At 34.1% G+C, this 21,071-nt stretch overlaps 1 protein-coding gene across 3 annotated transcripts in view; it reads left to right on the forward strand.

Moving 5' to 3' along the window:
* The window catches only part of Cdk14 (cyclin dependent kinase 14), a 563,390-nt gene that overhangs the window by 148,108 nt on the left and 394,211 nt on the right, over nucleotides 1-21,071 (forward strand). For all 3 annotated transcript variants that reach the window (XM_076860994.1, XM_076861002.1, XM_076861011.1), the window contains exon 4: nucleotides 8,657-8,751. In XM_076860994.1, the coding sequence (XP_076717109.1) occupies nucleotides 8,657-8,751 (95 nt within the window). The remainder of the gene's footprint in view (nucleotides 1-8,656; nucleotides 8,752-21,071) is intronic.

Consider the following 21,071-nt stretch of genomic DNA (forward strand, 5'->3'; position numbering starts at 1 on the left):
AAAATAATAAAATTACTAAATACTAAAATACTAAAAATACAAAAAAATACTAAATTTTCGCTGGTGGTTGTTATTATTACACAGTTTAAAAAAAACTAGAGATATCAATGTGTAGTGACCTTTTTTTTTTTTTTTTTTTTTGGTACTGGGGAGTGAACTCAGGGTCACTCAATCACTGAGCCACATCCCCAGCTCTTTTTGTATTTTATTTAGAGACAGGATCTCTCTGGGTTGCTTAGTGCCTCACTAAGTTGCTGAGGCTGGCTTTGAACTTGAGATCCTCCTGCGTCAGCCTCGAGTGGTGATCCCTTCTTAATGGCAAGGTTGCAAACACTGTTCAGCTGGAAAATCTACACTTTACATTAACCTTGCTGACATTTCCTTCCACTGATATAGACAATTGGTGTTTCTCTGCACTTGTAATCTGTTTTGAAAAATATATTAACTTCATCTCATTGAATCCCACATCCCTGTGTGATTAGGCAATAATAAATAAAGTCAATATGAATTGTGGGTGGGCATTTTTATGGCCATATCATTTCATCATTACAATGAACATTGAGATACTCATGCGATTTATAAGGATGCAATTCAAAAAACCATCCCTCTCCTAGGAATGGGATTTCAGTGGAAAACAGATTTAAACATGACTAATGTCACCTCCATTTTAGCAGTTGTAGGCTTATTCTCTATATTTCCAACTCCCTAAAGTGCTATGGCAAGCCTGCTTTCTAAGTACAAAAGTTGTCAATGAAGAATAACCCCATAAATGTGTTTCCTACCCATCTACGCACCTGACACCAAGGAGTCAAAGATAATGTATAGGATTAGCAACATTTTGGTTTGACCTCTCATGTTTATGTAAGCGTGATGATTTAATAAAGTTGCAAGAAAAAAAGGCCTAAACTTTATTTATTAAACAAAACAGAACATTTCCTTTTTCACTGTTCTTAGTTTTTCTCATTTGATAGGAAGGATTTTATTATTGGTCGTTTTAAAAGACTTGGCATTTGGATTTCTTATTTATATGCAGAGTAATTACAAATCAGACTATTTCTGTATACTTAAAGTAGGAGACTCATTTTATAAGAATATAACTCCCAAAGCTCAGATTATCTCAGACATGGCCTATTCCTTAGGATCTTCTCCTGTAGATTAGGATAATATTTAGAGAGGAATTAAATGTTTCAATTCTACTATGAAGTCAATATGATTGATCTATAAATTGTTGTGTATTTCCACAATATATACGTATCTGTTTCACAGGGCAGATTACCACCATATGTGGCCAACTATTAATTTTCTGCCATTGCAAGTTAATAGAACATACTTTAACCATGGAAGTTCATGCTTCTAAGTACATTTGGTTAGATAAACAGTACTTTGTAGTCTTAGCATATTATCTTTACTTGATTTTTCTTGTGAATAAGTGGAGATTGTTTTCATAACAACAAAATTTTCCTCGTTTTAAAGATTTCTTTAGTTCAGTTTTTTAAGTAGTATGGTCTATGTCTTATCCCAAAACAGTTACATCATATACAAGGCAGATTGTGAAAAGTAAAATATATCATTTTTAGATTATTATTTATGCTTTTCCTGCAGGAGAAAATATTGGCTTCTATTCTCTTGCCAGTTTTGTGGAGACTGTCTCTGGTACTTGCTCTAAATATTCATTAACAGTTTATCTCCTAATAGAAGTAAAGAATAATTTTCTGCTGCTACTTTTTTCTTTAGCTTAGATTGTATCCATTCTTAAGGAACACAAAAGCAAACACACAGACCTCTCATTCTGATTTTAAATAATTTAGAGTGGAACTGTGAACACAATATTTTCCCCATTGAAGATCATTTTATACGAAGTTTAATATAGGTTTAAAATTCTATTTAAAACTTGGGCTCAGGAGGGTGATGGTAAAGTGTGACATTCGCAAGCTGTTTCTTGGTGATGAAAAATGCACAAGAACATAACCCACACAGGACTTGTCAGGCAGCCTGGAATGTAATTTTCCACTAAATTTTACTTGATTCAACTCAACACATGGTTTGTATCTTACACATTTCTTGAAGGAAAAATATAAGTGGTCCTAAATTAATATGATGCCTAGAGCTCAGAGAGCTCCTCCTTGCAATCCTTGGATTAACCTACGTGGAAACTAGGTAGGCTCCTAGAAGAGCATCTCATAACCTCCCATTCCTTCTTTTTCTGCCTCCCTTTCTTTCTATATTGAATTTTGAAATATCATTTTTTTTGTCTTTCTGGCTGTCTGTCTAGTTATTGATATATTATTGAGCTGAATTATATTCCCCTCAAATTCCTATGTTGAAATTCCAACCTATAGTATCTCAAAAGTAACTATATTTGGATATACGATCATTAACAATGTGATTAAGTTAAATGAGTTTATTGGGACAGGACCCTAATCCAATATGACTAGTGTCCTTACAAGAATAGTGAGAGACCCCAGGTATGCACTCAGTTGGAGAAAAGACCACATAAGGAACTACTGAGAAGGTGGCAATCTGCAAGCCACAGAGTGAGGCTTTGGGAGAAATCAAACCTGCTATGCCTTGATCTCCAACTTCTAGATTCCAGAATTGAGAGAATAAATGTTTTTGTTGTTGAAGCCAGTCAGTCTGTTGTATTTTGGCACCTTTAGCAAAGTAATGCATTCATATAAAATAAATCCTAGTTATTTAATTAGATGTTTTCTTAATATATCGTTCATTATGAAGTTTGTGCTACTGTTTTTTTTTTCTCACACTGAGTGCCAAATGAGAGCAGATTAAATAGATGGGTTTTACTTTGAGCAAAAACATATTCAATTAAAACTCAGTGTATGATTAGGCAAATCAGTCTTTCCAGGAGGTTTTTCTCTTAATACATTTATATTATAATAAATGATGCTGAAAGCACTGTAAAACTCTAGGAATTCTGATTTTTTGGATGGCAAGCATTCTGTTTTGTTGCATATTTCATTAAAAAATTAGTAACCTGTAATCATGGAGCATGGGATGAAATTGACCCTTCACAGAGTACTTTTTTCGGAAATAGGTTACTATGGTGTTCAACTCTGTGGCAGATTGAGTAATTGACCCTGAAAGTATTCTTGCAGCTTTATTAAATTTCTTAGCAGTTGTTTCTGCATTTGTCACAGTCTTCCTATAGAGGTGTTCAATCACTGTCCAGAGATATGCTAGATTAATACATGGGACTCTCAGAAATTAATTATTTCTTCTCTTTTTATTAGCCTTAATGATGAATAGCAGAAGTTACTTGATCATCCTTCCTTGGCATGCACATCTTTAAGTTATCATGTGTTGTGTATACTTTGAAAGATCTGACTCTGGATTCTGCAAAATGTTTAGTTCTACACACAGATTCTGATCTTCATTACATAGAATAGCTGTTGCTGAAAGTACCACATGAAAGTTTGCATTTGTAGTGAGTCGATTTTCTACCACTGAAACTTTGGGATGTTTACATGTAAATTGGGGTGATAGAAAAATTGCATGTGTACCTGTTTTCTGCAACCTCTGAGTCATTAGTTTTAAGGCCCTAACATCCAGAGATGTTAAGAGATTTATTTGTAGGTATAAGGATTAAGATAGTTTGTTTCTATTCAATGGAAGAGTTTGCTTTTTAAATTTTTTTATATGACATATCATACATTTGAATCAGATGGGATATAATTTCTCATTTTTCTTAGTGTACAGGTTGCAGAATCACATTGGTCATGCAGTCACATATATACCCACAGCAATAATAATGTCTTGTTTCATTTCACTGTCCTTCCCTTCTCCCCCTCCCCTCCCATCACTTCTCTCTACCCAATCTAAGGTGACGCTATTCTTTTTTTAAAATTTTATTTTTCTCACATCTTGATACATGTATTTTGTGTAACGATGAGGTTCTCCTTCCATCTTCCAAATGCTTGTTAATAATATCTCTTAAATACTGCAGGTTAGGAGATTGCTTGTCTTGTTCTTTAACTTAAAGCTAATTAATCAAATGTTTCATCAATATGTATAAAATTTACTGTAGGTTCCTGTAAAATAGTCTTTATGAAATTAGGAAACTTTCTTTTATTTCTAGATTATATATTTTCTGTTTTTATTTCATATGTGTGTGTGTGTTAAATTTATTTTTCAGAATTAATTGTTATTACCAAATTTACTTTCCCTTATGTAGTGAGATGTATAAATTTTTTGAGGTTGAGCTAATCTAGAATTCATGAAAGAAGTCTCAATTGATCATGATGCTTTATTTTATTTACAGAACATTATCTTAAAGATTTTTGGATTTTTTGCTTCTATGTTTATAATACTCAGCTGTTTTAAATTAACAAGTTAATTTGTGAATTTTGGTAATAGGTTTTGCTAGTCTCAGAAAATAAATTTTGTAGCATCTGACTTTTTTTTTTTGCTACCTACTTATACAACTTAGTAATTATTCCTTACCTAAATTTTAGTTAAGTTTCCCTTAATAGACTGCAGCATCTCCAAGTTTTTATAATTTAAATTTATTTTGTTTATTGAATTTTGTTTTTTTCTTAAGACAGTCTGGGTAACTGATATTTTTCTAGAAAATAATGTGTTCATTTTAAATTCCCATGTATTTTGGCATAAATCTGTACATAGAATTCCAGGTAGGTTAATGGCAACAAAAGATCTGTTCTAATACTGAGTCTTACAATAAATTTCTAGTGTTTATTTGGTGCTCTTTTTAAAGATCCAGAAGATTATCTCTTAATAGTCTTTACAAATAGTATTTGGTTTTATTTTATTTATTTTTGATCATATCTACAATATTTGTGTTTCATATCTCATGAGTATTATCTTCTGTTGTCTTTATTAATCCTTTCCTACTGTGTCATTTGTTGCTCCTTTTCTAGCTGCAGTTAAAAGTCTACACCATATTACTTTATTCTTTTCTAATATGGACATATGTATTTAAATTTTCTTTTACGTTTCAGGGATCATAATGTGTCATGTCCTCATTGTCACATATTTATTTATGAATTTTCAGTTTTGGTTTTCTTTTCAATGGTTTAGTTTTCCTTTTATTACTTTTAAAAATAATAATAATATAATGAATATAATAATATAATAAATAAGTAACAAATTTATTATGTATAGTTACTATAGTGAAGCAATTTACCATATTCATTATTTCACAGTTACCCAGGGTTTTTTTCTGTTATATAACAAGAGCATATACAACTTACTTATTTAGCCAGAATTTCAAATACAGTATAATTTTATTGACAGTATTCTTAATTTCTGATTTTATTGCATTATGTTTAGATAAAGTAACTTCTTGGAATGGATTATTTCTAAGGTTTTCAATATTGAGGTATTCTTGATGACTTAATCTATGGTAATTTAAAAATTAATATTAAATGTGTGTTTGAAAAGAACATAAACATATCAATCAGTATATTCAACTAAGCTGGTAATTCTAATATTTAAGCCTAAAGATCCCTTACTTATTGATTTTTTGGTTGCTCTTGTTGATGTCTGAGCAGTGTTATCACCAAGCATTCAATTGACACCAATAGTTGTTTCATATATTTAAAGCTATGTTTCTAAAACTTTATTAGTTTATTATTTTTAAATTCCTCAGTAGATTTTAATGTTACTGTAATGTATTATTTTTTAAAATACTTATTTTTTTGTTATGTTTCCCCCTTACTTGTCTACTTTCAGATTTATCTTTTGCTTTAGCTCTGTATTTTCTCAATAGCACATTGCTAAATTTTTTTTTTCTGCTTTTTTTTTTCTCTCAGTAGGGGAAGCTGATTCAAGCATGCTTATTATAATCATTAATTAGCTTCAACTTACTTTACTTGGGTTTAAAAAAATGGTTTTTTTTGTAGTTGTAGATGGACAGAATGTCTTTATCTTATTTATTTTTATGTGGTGCTAAGGACTGAACCCAGTGCCTCCCACATGCTAGGCAAGTGCTCTACCACAGAGCTACAGCCCAAGCCCACTTTCCTCGTTTTTTGATAATTTTTTTACTTCTCATGCTTTTTATTAGGAATCCTTCTTCCTTATATCCTCCCACTCCATACCTTCATTCCTCTTCTTTACTACATTTCCCCCTTCTATTCCCATTTCCTCAATTTGTTTGACATTTGTACATCTTATTTATATTAACCTAGTTATTCCCTTTTAAGAGTTAAGAAACATACTAAAATTTTTGCCATTGGAGTTGATCAGTATCTGCTGTCTGTCTTGATGAATTCAAGAATCTCAACATATTATTTTTCCTTTCCTACTCTTCCTTGCCTGTCTTCCTATACTTCTTCCATCTCTTCAACTAAGTTTTATATTGAGATAATAAGGAACTATGTAGGCAGTAATGTTGCACAGTATTCATATTCTACTTGAGAGACCAACTTGAGTATAGATCAGTGGTACCAAATAATTTTGTCTTTGAATTTTAAAAATATTGCTTAACTGCTGTTTGCAGCCATTGCTGTCTGTGAAAATATTGTGCTTGTTGAATAATCTTCGTATTTAGATGCAGTGTCTCCTTGAAGTTTTCTGGGAGAAATCTCTTCAACCATTGAGCTTACTTACTACTTTTTCAGTAATCTCCATTCTTCCATTCACTGCCCATTAAGTGTTTTATTTCACTGATGAAGTGTTTCATATCCACACTGCCTCATTGGTTCATTTTTTAATGCTGTGATGTCTTCTCAAAGCTTTTTGAAGGTTTGGTTATTTATATTCTAAGTTATTCTTACATTTAGGCTGTCACCTGTATCCAGGCTTTCTGTTATCTGCCCATTACATTTTATACTTCTTTTTCAGGACACTGATTTTCCTGAAATGATTTGTGATTTGTGGTTGTATACTCATCTTTGTATATAAGAATCATTATCATGATTTATTCTAGTTTCTGTAACTTACCTCTATTCTGGTTTCTGTAACTTATCTGTACTGACTCTGTGAAAGAGACAACAATTACAGATTGGGGGATGGGAAACATTGCCCTTGTCCTTGGTGTTGACTTGTTGAGTCTGCTTTGCCCCTCTCCAGATACCACATTCTCAGCTGTCTCCTTTGCATATGTGCCTGTGTATTTCTTGGAAGCTGTTGTGCTCACTGGTGTAGTCACAGGTCCCTGTTGCTTTGTCGCTTAATAGTCTTCTCTTAATGTTGGTGTTTTCCCCTTAAGTTTTGATTCTGATTATGTGCTATCTTTCAGCAGTCCTCAAAATTTCTGATTAGGTATTGGCACTGTTTTCTTTTTCTCCTTCCTAATTCTGGTGTACTGTTTTCACAAATTGTCTTCTCAGTTACTGTGTGGTGTTTATGGTGGGAAGGAGGTAAGGGAAGGCATGTATTCAAACTGCTGCATAGAGTCCTTATAAATGGTGCTAGTACTCATTCATTGCCTGGATGTCCTGTGTTTTCTCATAAACGGCATAACAGTGTAGTACAAACTGTGTTCAAGCTCAGAAATAGTGTTCTATAAACTTTCTGCAAGAAGTTCCTTCATTAAACTCCTAGAATTGGTCATTTATGAATTACCACAATCGTTTGCAACCTTTTTGTGAATTATATATGTACTTATAACTGTGATCTGATAATGAATTTAGTAAGATGCTTCTAATTTCTTATATAATTCTCTAATATATTTTGATATTATCCTTTTATAATGTCATTAAAATTATATAATATCCTATATAAATAAGAGGTAAATGGTTAAAATAGGTGTGTTAGCACAATCAGAATGAAAAGATCACTCTTCTGGCAGTCTTTTAATTTTTATGGGTGGTAATCTTTCTAAAGGAGAAGGAATTTTGTTGAAATTAAACTGTAAGGATGAGTTCAAAAGGGAGTTCCATTTTGTATATTAGCAATATCTGAATAATACATGTTTGATTATCTATTTGTATTATTACTAAAAGGTATTAAAGAGTACCTTTGTAAGACTGAATATTATACAGTCATGATTTACAAGAGTCAGATAGTAAATATTTATTTCAGCATCCTCAGTTGTATGATCTCTGTTATAACTACAGCTCTGTTGTGGCTAGAAAGTAACAGATAATATGTAAATGATGAACATGATGACCATTCTAATAAAGCTTTATGGATGCTAAAATTTGAATTTTTATTTAATTTTCACATATCATAAGTTTTTATTCCTCCTTTGATCTATCTATCTATCTCCACTATTAAAAACGATTAAAACTATTCTAAACTCTCAGAATGTTCAAAAACAAGTAGAGGGCTAGATTTGACCCTGGTTCACAGTTTGTCAGCCCCTAATTTAGAAGATTATGTAACAACATGTAAAATGTTTATAATATATTAAGTAAAAAAAAAAGCAGGTATAAAAGAGTAAGTATGTTAATCCCATCTCTGTAAAAGACATCAGCACAAGAAGAGATATCAGAATATTTACAATGATTCCTTTGTTAGATTATAAGTAAATTTAATTCTACACACATTCATTGGCAGGACTTTGGTTTTATACTGTGTGTTTATTATGTTGTTTTCAAAGAAATAAATATTCTTTTATCAGAAAAAAGTTGTTTGACAAGTGACAAAGAATCTGTATCTTCTCAGTGAAATCAGAATACTTATTTTTAATTAATTTGATAAAATCTGTTTTGTTTACCCTCTGCTTCACTTTTAGCCAACAAGTCCCAAATTTGGAAAAGCTGACTCATATGAAAAACTGGAAAAACTGGGAGAAGGATCTTATGCTACAGTATACAAAGGGAAAAGCAAGTAAGTTCAATGGTTTTTGAATATTTCATATGTAAAATGATTCTGCTATCTTAATATTAAATAGCAGTACATTAAGTAATTCCCACTTAATATACAATAAAATGATCTCCTGTCAGGGTTATTTTTTTAAGGCAGTGGAATTTGCTTTCCCTGCTAGAAAACAGGTTTGCAGACTTGCCCAGTTGATCTTTCTGTATCAACCCCTCCTCCAACTTTGTTTTCTTTTTCCTCAGTGGAGTTGGTACCCTCTAATCAGAATTCATTTCCAGGTGGATTATGTGATTAATTTCTCATGTAGGATTCATGTTAAGAATAGAAATAATCATCTGAAAGAATCACATGTAATATCATCCTTGACATTGTTTTAAATTGAGCTTTTACTCCATTTTTCAGAAGTCTCCTATTCAAAAAAACAAAAACAAAAACAAAAAAACCACCCTGCAAACTTTTCTTTTTCTTTCTTTCCACCTGCCTGCTTTGGCACTGTGCTGAATATATTTTTCCATAGAGAAGCAACTCTTTCCTTCTCTCCCCATTGGTTTCCTGGGGTCAGGGCACAGAATTGGATTCTTATAAAGCTGTGCCAAATGTTTCTGATGGACAATTCCCTCTCCCTTATTGACTGAGGGCAGAAAGTTACTGTATTTAGTGACATGTAGCTTGTGGAAAATTTGATGCCTTTTTCTAAATAGCCTCAGGAGAAATAAACCTTGTTCTACCTTAATAACTTTACCAGATGATGCTGTAAAGTAATTTTATAAATCATCCCTATATTTCTTTTTAAAATCTTTATAGGAAAAATAAGAGTTTCTAGAGCTCAGGTCAAGCTCTGTGGTAGAGTATTTCACTAGCATGTGAGAAGCCTGAGTTCTATTCCCAGTAATGAAAAAGGAAAAAAGAAAACAGAAATAAGACCTTCTGTTTAACATTACATTTCTTAAAAGGTATTAGAAATTCTCTGAATGATCATTCCAAAAACATAATTGGAAATTTTGACTATGTGCTAATTTATGTAATCTGGCTTTTATGGAGTATAATTTTATATTTTTGTTCATGGTTTCTAAGTTAAGAAAATGAAGAAGTATTCCTTCTAAAAGAAGATCTGAAGGTAAAGGAATAAAAAAATGCAGTCATGTTAAAAAGAAGTAACACTAATTTTGTGAGCTATAAAAACGAATTTAAAAAGGTCTGTTGTTTTTTATTTGAATGAAAAGTTAATATGATGGGAAATAGAAAACAAAACCAAACCCGGAGCATTATTAATGACTTAACTTGAGTTGCTTGAGAATTATTGAACATCAAAATAATGGTCTGAATGGTTGAGCTAATTTTAATAGAGATAGTACTTCATAAATTTCTTGCACATTCAAAGTTAATAACGTGATACTAGCTCTCAATAATTTTGTATAAAATATAGTATATCATTTTGCCTTATCTACTCCTCATAATGCTATGATATGCCCTATTATTGTTGTGTCTGTACTTAACCAGTCAGGAATTGTGGTGCACAAATAGGTTTAGCCATGTGCCCATTTTCACACAGTGGTTCATAGCAACACTTGCTTTACATTGTGCCTATCTGGCTTGAAGTCATCCCTTGCACTCATTACACTATTACTGCTTTTACATTGTAAAGGACTTGGAGAGATATGGTCCATGTTGAATTTTCCAGATGTTTCTCACATATGCTCTGACTTGTTTTAATGGTGACTCAAATAGAAGCAAACACCCTATTTCATTATAAGGGAACACACCAGGTGCTTGAATCTACCTGTTCACAAACAATGTGGTCTGCTGATCTGCAAATATAAGTTAGTAATGTTTTGAATAAATATTCAATCTTGAACATTTATCTCAGAATCTTAGAGTCAGTTGAAAAATTTCAATTTATTATGCTGAATAAAAAAAAAAAAGACTTAAAAGTATCTGTAGCCTTTGAGCATGATGGTTGTGGACTGTTGATTATTTTTACTCCAGCAGGTCTAAATTTATCTTGTCAGAATTTTTCTAAGTTTAAAGCCTGCTGGTCACATGTAGTGTTTAATTTCCTCCAGTTGAAGATGAAAGCCATTGCCTACTCACCTGTTTTGAGAGATGACAGGCTGCCTGGGTTTCACTGCTTTAAGGTAGCAAAGTCAAAAGAATACCAACTGTGTAAGTGTCATGTAGCAGGAATAGAGAGCCCAGTTGATGTGTCTCTGAGGTGCTGCATAACTTAAAGAGCTAGCTAAATGTTGGGACCTTGTTGTACTACTGTCCCATAAATGTCTGCATCCCTGCCTCCATCTTTAAATGCTATCTTTAGCTTCTTCCCTAAGAGCAGCTTTCATTTTCTTATGGTAAAGCTGCCTGGTATTTGTAGAGATTCCTGTGAGTTTTTTAGTTTTAGATACACACACACACACACACACACACACTCACATACACACGCACACACATATATATTCACATATTACAAAGTGTTTTATACACACACACACACACACACACACCCCTATACACATACACACATATTTTTTATAGGTATCATGTTTGGATTTAACCATAAACTTCATTGCATTAATTTGCTATGTTTGCTATTAACAACCACAAATGGGGTGGCTTAAACATGAGTAATTTATTGTTTCACAGTTATGGAAGCTAGAAATGCAAGGTGTGGGCAGAGTTGATTCCTTCTGTGGCTCTGGGGGAGAATCTGTTCCATGCCTCTCTCTTAGCATCTGGTGGTATGCTGGCAGTTTTGGCATTCCTGAATAGGAGATGAATTACCCTGACCTGCCTTCAGTTTCACGTGGTAGTCTGTGTGTGTGTGTGTGTGTGTGTGTGTGTGTATCCAGATTTCCCCCTTTGATCAGGACACAGTCATATTAGATTAGGGTCCTTCCTCATGACCTTATTTTAACTCGATGTCTCTATAAAGACCTATTTTCAAATAAGATTACATTCTGAGACAGTAGAGCATAGGGTTTTAACCTGTCTTCGTCGTCTTCTTCTTCTTCTTCTTCTTCTTCTTCCTTCTTCCTTCTTCCTTCTTCCTTCTTCCTTCTTCCTTCTTCTTTCTTCTTTCTTCTTTCTTCTTTCTTCTTCTTTTCTTCTTCTTTTTGGAGGTCACAGTCCAGTCCATCACAGGTATTACTTTCAAACCTTCCTAACCTGGAAGTTAGGCAGTTATGACATTTTTCTTTTCCTACCTGAGCTATATATTAGCTGTCCTTTAGCTCATGGTTCTTCTTTATGCAATGTAAACAAAGCATATTACTCTCAACATGAGGTTGGTGTTAAGTCTTGATTTTGGAATAGTTGTAACTAGCCATTGTTAGAAACTTGAGAGATAGAACGGGTTTTTATTAGTCAGTTCTCCTGGGTCTCATAACTCCTGAAGGAGCAGATGCATTGGGGAACACTTGACTGAGATTCCTATTCAGGTAGCTTGCTTGGTGGTAATGAGCTTGGCTTCTAAAGAATGCTTGGCTGACTGTATCCACATTCACAAGCAGTACTCACAAATGCTCTTTATTTATTTTTTTAAAAAGCTTCGAACTTCCACCTTTTCATATTTGAGCAGATAGTTGTTTTGTCCAATATTTGTTAACTCCTTTCTACATTCCCTGTGTAAGTTTGTGTGTGAATGTATTTGGGGGAAGGGAGGCAGTTTATTGTTGCATAGGACTCAATTTCTGTCCTTGTTTAATTTTCTGATTATGTTCTTTTTTCTAAATTCCTGTGGCATTTAATATAGAGTTTAAAGAAAAACATGCATTGTACATTTAACATTTCAAAAATATATGACGTTCTAAAAATATCTTTTTTTTTGGTACTGGGGATTGAACCCAGGAGCACTTAACGACTATGTCATATCCTCAGTCATATATTCATATATATGTGAATATATGTATATATATATATATATATATATTTCCCCCCCTTCCTTAGAGACAGGGTCTCACCAAGTTGCTGAGGCTGGCTTTGAACTTGTGATCTTCTTGCCTCAGCATTCTAAAATATCTTTAATTCAGCAATTTGGATCATCTTTTTGCCTTTAGTTGTCAGGGACTTTTGTACATTGAGATTTGTCAATATTTTTGAAACTTATTCAATGAACGATGAACATTTATTATGTTTTCTCTAATTATACCCTTTTAAACTCCAGGTAGCAAGAGGTAACTCAGATGTGCATTTTACCACCAGTAAACTTAATCTTGAAGAAATGGTACATATAACATAAGATTCTACCTAAGTTAGAATCTTGCATATTTTATATGAGCTAGAATGTAATAAGAAAGGCTCAGGTAGAATGGTGTGGGGTTTCAAAAGGAAGAAGGTACATGTGTTCTCTCCAGTGGTGACCGAATGAGTTCAGAGGCCACAACCTCCTCTGCTTGCAAATCAAGTCTCCCTCATCATGGTGTGTCCTTGTTGGATCCTTACTGTGGTTTCCTTTGGTGACTTGAATGTCCACATTTCCCCAGAAAATATAACGAAATTTTTACTTTTTGTTTGTTAGACTAAATTTGTTGATCCCAGAGTGTTTTAAAGCTAAAGAAGACTGATTGTTTTTGTGCAAATATTGATTAAGCATTTGAGTTTTAAAGTGGAATTGGCTTTAAGCAATGTAGTTTGGAAGGTTAGGTGTTTTGTTTATGTTTGGGCATCTATGTATACCTGGCTGTTTTAAATAATGGCTAAGGTCACCTGTTACCTCAACTTCTAAAAGTCAAAATGTGGAGACCCACATTTTCCTGGGTGCACTGGGATCCTCAGGTGGATTACACCTGAGTTCCCCCTAATCCCAGATCCAAGTTAAAACTGTGGATTTTGCTCTCTCCAGCTGAATCAGGGGCATGCAAGATTAAAGTTGCTTCTGATTTCTTAGGCTTTGTGTGCCATTTAGAGGAAGAACAACTTATCCTTTGTTCTGTGTCTAGAAAAGGAATACTGGCCTAACTCAGTCTAAGTCATCCCTACAGATGGTCCTAATCGCTGGCCATTTTCTCTACTTATCTTCAGTTTCTGTTGAGGTGAAGATGCCAAGGCCTCATCTCCCGGAGGACCCTCCTGTGGTGAGCCTGCCTACACTGGCTTATGCCAGCAGTGAATTGTTATCTCAGAGGTCAATAAGAACAATGGAGGAATTTGCTCACATTATGTAACATGAGATTTATGTGATTGGAAGTGCCAATCTTCTTTTAGCATTTCATTCTGCCAATTTGTGCTGAATAATTGAACTTGAATTAAATGACCTCATAAATTGAGAGACTAGCCAAACCCAAACTGAAATACTAAATACATTTCAAAGAGCTCTTTAAAGCCCTAGGAGAAATAGGGGGAAGAAACACTGTTAATTAAAACAAGCAGCAGCAAGAAGAAAGGCAGCAGCAATTAACCACCTTTCCAGAAGATGTAAGATTAAAGATATGTCTCTAACTGCTTGCCTGGAAGGTCAGTTCCATTGAAACACTATCAGGAGGAGTTTGAAGATTCCAAAAGTCAGAAACCCTCAGATGGAAAACTCTGGACTTATGGTTCACTAAAGTTTTGATCCTAAGGGTTTAAACTTGGACTATCATGCTGACTTCCACTGTCCTAGGAGGTCAATTGCCTGAAAATGGGAACTTTGTGCAGAGAGAGGGAAATCTGATCACATTTTATAAGCTCTGCTGAAGGTACTCCCAAGGCCCGCTCTGTTTCTCATTAGGTCTGTTCTGATTTCTTTTAGACGTGAGTTCATAGGTCTAAGCTTATTATTGCAGCTTACTTCAAAGATCAAGCCTGTAACCACACTATTAGTCAAAGGATATGAAGTTGGCATTACAGTATACTAAAATCAGTGTTGTTTCACAATTTAATTCTTACAATATGGCATTACAATGTATTAACAGGAGAAATTGGATATTTTTAAAAAGTAGCTAAAGGAGTAAATGAAATGTGTTGCTTCATATTTTCAGATCTGTGTTCTTTGAGTATAGGTAGAAGTTGAAAAAGTAGGATCCTTATCTTTACCTAGTTTGAGGAGGGTAATAGCCCACCCACCAACATCTGCTAATTTTGTTTTTTAAAGCCCTAAAGTCTAATCAAATTGCATATTCAGCCCTGACTTCCTCCTTCAGAGGAAGAATGTAGGCATCAGAGTCTGGTTCATTGGTACAGCTGGTTTCCTTTAGCTTGAAGCAGATAAAACAAATAATGCCTAATATTTTTTTCAAAAGTGACAATGAGGTTATTGTTTAAGCAAAAAACATGATTTTAATTATTAGAGTAAACTAAACTGGAATAACTTTCCTGTTAGATAATGTTTAAGTGTATTAGCCTTGGTTAGCCATTTTTCTTATCAGCATCCGTTGATCATTTGATTAGGACACCCTCAAAACAACAAATAGTGATATTTGCTGTCTTCAGCAAGTATCTAAACTGTTAATGTCTTAAGTCTTTTGGAAAAAAGTTATGTGGAAATTTTCAATTATTGAAATAATTTAAACTCATAATGCCAGGACTCTTAGAATTTTTCTCCCAGAGTTTGGTTTAAGTGATTTTTGAGGAGAAATAGGGGAAGGAGATGATGATGAGACTGGTTTTAGTTTGAAGTGTGCTCACATTCCAGAGTGGCTTCTTTATTATTAGCATTCTTTTAGTTTAAACCAGAATGTTAGGAAGCAACAACTTTCTAGTCTAAACCAGCAATTCTCAACTAGAGATTTTTCTTACCAGGATACATTTGATAGGGTCTGGAGACATTTTTGGTTTTCACAGCTTGGAAAGTGTTGGCGGTTTTACTGGCATGTAGGGGCCAGAGATGCTACAAATGTGAGAAATCCTACAAATTAACAAAAAATTAGTTGGCTCATAATGTCAGTACTTTCAAAATTGAGGAAACTAATTTAAATAAGGAATACATGGAGGCAGTGTCTATTTACAAGAGCTTATTCCTTCTGAGGTATTTACTAAGCCCCTTCTGTCTTCTGTGTGCTTAGTTAGGTAATGGCTAAGTAATAGTGAAGAAAACTGAGAGAGTCCATCTTTTCATTGAGCTGTCATCCAATGTGGGAAGCAGAAATTAATCAAATCAACAGAAACATCTGTAATTACAAGTAGTGTGAAGGACAAGAAATCTATGTGTTGTGTTTATGTGTGTGTGTGAGAGAGAGAGAGAGGGGTGGGGTGGGCAATAGGTATGTTTTAGATGGATGGACAGAGAAGAAGTCATATATGCTTAGATATAAAGGACTTGTCACCAACCAGGTAAAGAATAGGGACACTGGAGTGAGAAGGATCTTGGTGTGTTCTGCACACTCAGAGAGAGCTGTGTGACTGGAGACATGGGATGCTGCAGGGGAGATTGGCATGGATTGAAATTTGAGAAGTTGTCATTATCTTGAGCATTATCCTAGGAACATTCTATTTATATATGGGTCCAAAATGAATCACCTCAAAACTGAGAGACTTAAACAACTATTATTTGCTTTGCTCATGAATCTGCAATCGGGAAAGGACTACACAGAAAAAGTGTATTTCTGCTCCATGTAGTATTGTTCGGTGAAGCTTGACTAGAATTTGAGGGACCACAGCTAAAACGGTTCACTCACATGACTTGAGTCTGTGTTGCCTCTTCACATTACTTAGATTTCCTAATAGTATGGTGACTGGTTTCTCAGAGTGAGCATCTTAAGACATAGCGGGTGAGACTTGTGGCTTAAGCTCCAACACATACGAGTTTAGAAGTTGTGAATCTCATAATTACAAGGAAAAATAAATGCAAAGAACAAATCAATGACTTTTTAAAAAGCTGTCAAGAGACTTGAGGTCACAGGGCAATTCACTATCCTAATCTCTAGAGAGAGAAACATCTAGAAGGACATAGCCAAGATCTGCTTACCTGGAGCAAAACCACTAGGTTCATAAACTGGTGGAGACACATGTATGGCAATTTTTATGAATTAACAGACACTGAGTATGTATAAGCATGAGAGTAAGAGCTACTGTGAGTCAATCTTAGGGAGGACTGTACTCTTCCTCTGGCTTTACCTCCAGGAACACTAGTAGGTTTTCACAATGAAGATCCTACAGAGATCCCCTTGTAGCTCTGGTAGGTAGAGGGTGAGAGTAAGCATCACAAAATGCTCCCAGAGTATTCTTTTTCATAATGGCCTATTCTCCTGAGAAAAGTCTATGTTAGAATCTGTTCCCAACTAAAGAAAGGGAATTTCCTCTATTCCAGCTCTTTTCAGCCTTCTTGCATCAACTACATGGGGGGACCATAATCAGTAGTGGCCACTGTTAAGAATATAGGATGAGAACACTGTAGCCAGGGAAGGAGGTATGGGATAGAAGGAGAAAAAATGCCACACATTTGGAGAAACACAAAGGCCACACCCATAGAAAGCAGACCTGTACAAGAATGTAGACTTGCATGGAAGGTTGTAGAGAATACTCACATTTGTCTGTACTGTGCCACCATGCCAGCAGGCTTCTAGTGTAATGACAGTGAATTAGAGCTAAAAAAAAAAAAAATCTTCAAGAGACACACTCCCTCTGAGGAGGAGTACTGAAGGAAATCTAAAGTCAAGAGAAGGTAATAACAGGAATATTGGAGTAAATATGAAGACTCTGATACCTGTAGCTGTGGCAAAGAGTAGAAATAGCCCATCTCTTAGCTAAATTAATATAAGTTCTTAGGTGTCTGGCTTTCAACAGAAAACTACAGAAGCCAAGGAAAAAGTACAACCTGCAAAGGCAAAACAGCATCACAATCTGTCTCAAATATGGCTTAGATGTTAGCAGTATTAGGCAGGCAATTGAAAATAACTATGTTTAATATGTTAAGGACTTCAATGGAAAAAAGTCAATATGCAAGGACAGATGGGGAATATAAACAGATAAATGGGAATTCTAAGTAAGAATCCAGGGGGGGAAATGCTAGAAATAAAAATACTGTTACAGAAATGAAAAATGTCTTTTATGTAACCCAGAATAAACTCAACCCAGTTTGGGGAAAAAAACTGGTGAGCTTGAAGATAAGTCAAAAAACTTGACAAATTGAAATGCAAAGTAAGTAAGTAAGATAGGAAAGGGACACCTGAGAATTGTAGGGCAGTGTTAAAAAGTGTGATGTATGTATAGTTGGAATAGCAGAAAAATAATGGACCAGAAGTATTTGAAGTAATCATGTCAACCTTTCCAAAATTAATAATAGATAATAATCCTCAGATACATTTAGCTCAGAGAATATTCAAGTAAGGGACACACACACACACACACACACACACACACACACTACACACATGCCCACCCCCCCACACACCAAACCCAAACCCCCAAAATAAACTAAAACAAACCTCTGCCTAGCAATATCATATTCAAAATGCAGAAAAGCAGAAACAAAGAGAAAATTTTGAATGAAGCTACAGGAATAAAACACCTTACCTGTAGAGGAAATTCTACAAAAGAATTATATAAGACTTCTTATCAGACATTCTGCAAACAAAAAGCGTAGAGTGAAATACTTAAACTTTTTTTCTTAAAGGAAAACCCCACCAATCCAGGACTCTAGATTCAATAAAGTTGTATTTTAAAAATGAAGAAGAAATAAGATCCTCAGAGAAATTGAGGGACTGTTACTGGTAGACTTGTCCTAAAGGAAATGTTAATGTAAGTTCTTCACACAGCAGGAAGATTATATTGGTTAGAAATTTGAATCTATGTAGAAGAAAGGAAGGGGATCAGAGAGGAGTGAATGAAGACAAAATGAAGTATTTTCTTTTTCTTATTAATTGACTAAAAGTAAATTGTTTATATAAAGCCATAATAGTAATTGCATTGGATGATTATAACATGTAGAAAAGTGAAATGATGACAACAGTTTTATAAGGGATAGAGCTTGGAATGTGTTGAAAGGTACCCATACAACCAATGATATGATATAGTTATTTGGAAAGTGGACTTGGGTTAGTAAAAAATGAATGTTATAAAATTTTTTAAAAGGATAATTGATTCACTAAGAGGATATAAAATGCAATCTTCATAATGCTTATTTGAAATCAGAAAATAAAATCAGAAGGGAAGAACAAATATAATGAATAGAAAATACTACATACATGTCATATACTAATATAAATATAAAAAACTTAAAATTTAATAAGTCTAAATGTGCCAATTAAAAGACTCAAAGTGGATTAAAAAAAAGAACCAAATGTATTTCTCTATAAGAAATCTCTTAAATATAAAACCCAGGTTATAGGTAAAGGGATAGAGAAGGGGTACCATGCTAGCAAAATGGAAGAAAGGTGGAAGAACCATGTTTAGCTTCAGAGAAAGTAGGCCCTTCTATGGATGATTCAGAAAACAATCAGGGATGAAAAGGGAATTAATTACATAATGTTAACAGGGTCAGTTCTTCTCCAAAAAGACACATAATAATCCCTTGATATGTACACATCAAAGAATAATACCAAAATACAAGAGGCAAAAATTAATAGAACTAAAAGAAAAATGGACAAATCCACTATTGTAATTAGAGATTGAACTACTCTGTCAGTAATTGATAGATAAAGTAGGCAGAAAAAAATTAGGGAGGATTTGATGTTCTAAACAATACTATTTAGATATAGAAAGCAGAAACAGCCAATATTTTAAGGACTTGACCTAGGACTGGCACAGTTTTATTTTCACCTGTTCTGTTGATCAAGTGTTGGAATAGATCAGATTCAAGTGACTCTGCCACTCAATGAGATGTTTAAGATAATTTGGGCCATGTTTTAAAATCTCACATAGTTGGATTTTATTATAGTTGGAGTTTAATTTTTGGGCTCACCTTTGCACAGAGTTCTTTCAGTTATATTTTCTGAGCACTTATCCTTTTGGGATTAACTAAATTAGGTTTTTAGATACAATCATGAGAAAGACAAGATTCTGTTTGGTTTGAGTTGCTTTGCGTAGAAGAGGATCTTGTTTTCTGGTTTGCCTGGGATAGTCCAGGTTGATGCCTGTTGTCTTTGTTTGATTATTAATAGTGCTTCTTTTTACCGTAAATATTGCCCCCATTTGGAGGACGAATTATATGATAATTTTATTTATATGTTGGTTTATGCATTTGAAATCTTGATAAAATATTTTGCCAAAAAATAAAATTAGATTAGAGCATTTTATTCTGGGATCAAATTGAGTCTTTAGAGGCATTGATTTTCGTGAACCTGTGGAGCATTTGTGAATAGTTTTTGATTATTATGGAATAGCTCTCTAATACAGTTTTGTCAATTAATTTTAAATCAATCAACAAGTTAATGAGCTTGGTGTACAGCCATAGACACAGGAAGATCTGGAGATTAGACTTCATGATTTTTGTGAAATAGCAACTGATCAGTTTAAAATTCACACAGCCTATTCAGATCCCTTACTACTCATGATATAAATGATAGAGTCAGAGTAATTGAAGAGGTTTGAAATGTGGAAAAATTAAAACAAGAATTAATAAAGAAACTGGGGCTTGTGTGAAATTGGGTGCTATTAGGAGGTCCAAGCTGATAGGATGAAGCATCAGTGAGTTTTAGAGAAATGCTTACTTACATTCTGTATCTACTATACTGTTAGGAGTAATGCTGGAGAGTCAGCACACATGTGAAAAGTATAAGACTACAGATTACAAAGAGCAAGTCAGTGCAAGATTGTATTATCAACACTGTATATGTAGAGGAGGATATAAGTTCCAGGTAGGCCAGGATCAAAAGGGAGGGCTTTGGACAAAGGAGTGATGTATGCTCCGGTAGCCAGAGAAGTTCAACTTTAGGGTCTTGTTTGTGGCTTCATCATGAATCACTGCAGAGTGATATCTAACCTTGTCAGCAGAATCTGAAAATGGAAAAGATCATATGATTGGCTTTGATCCAGCAAAATATCTGAGCTTAAAAAGTCTTAGACAAAAAGGAAATTATTTAAAGATCTCAAGCATAAGACATCATTCATGCTAACAATCGATTCCTGAGCAAACATGTTCTCCCTTCCTTCTGGAGTTCCAAGGAAACAGACGTACATTTCCCTGCATAACAAATTCCTTGAAAATTTAAAAGATAATTGGGTCTCTAGTTCAGAATATTTCTTTGGGATTGCTGTTTTTTTAACTATCTCTGTTTTCTGGGATACTATCTCTGTTTTCCGGGATTTAAATCAATGGTCCTACAAATCTGTGAGTATTGTCTGAGATGGGGAGAATTGTAAAGATTAGGCATTTTGGTTATTAGTTGAAAGCCCCATTGTAATCCAGTGGAGAATAAGAGTTGTTCCTAATTGGCCTGGTGGGTGAGACTGGAGAGTGAATTGAAGCTGCTTAGCAG

This window comes from Callospermophilus lateralis, chromosome 1 (assembly GCF_048772815.1).
Source record: "Callospermophilus lateralis isolate mCalLat2 chromosome 1, mCalLat2.hap1, whole genome shotgun sequence".
Taxonomy (NCBI): Eukaryota; Metazoa; Chordata; class Mammalia; order Rodentia; family Sciuridae; genus Callospermophilus; species Callospermophilus lateralis.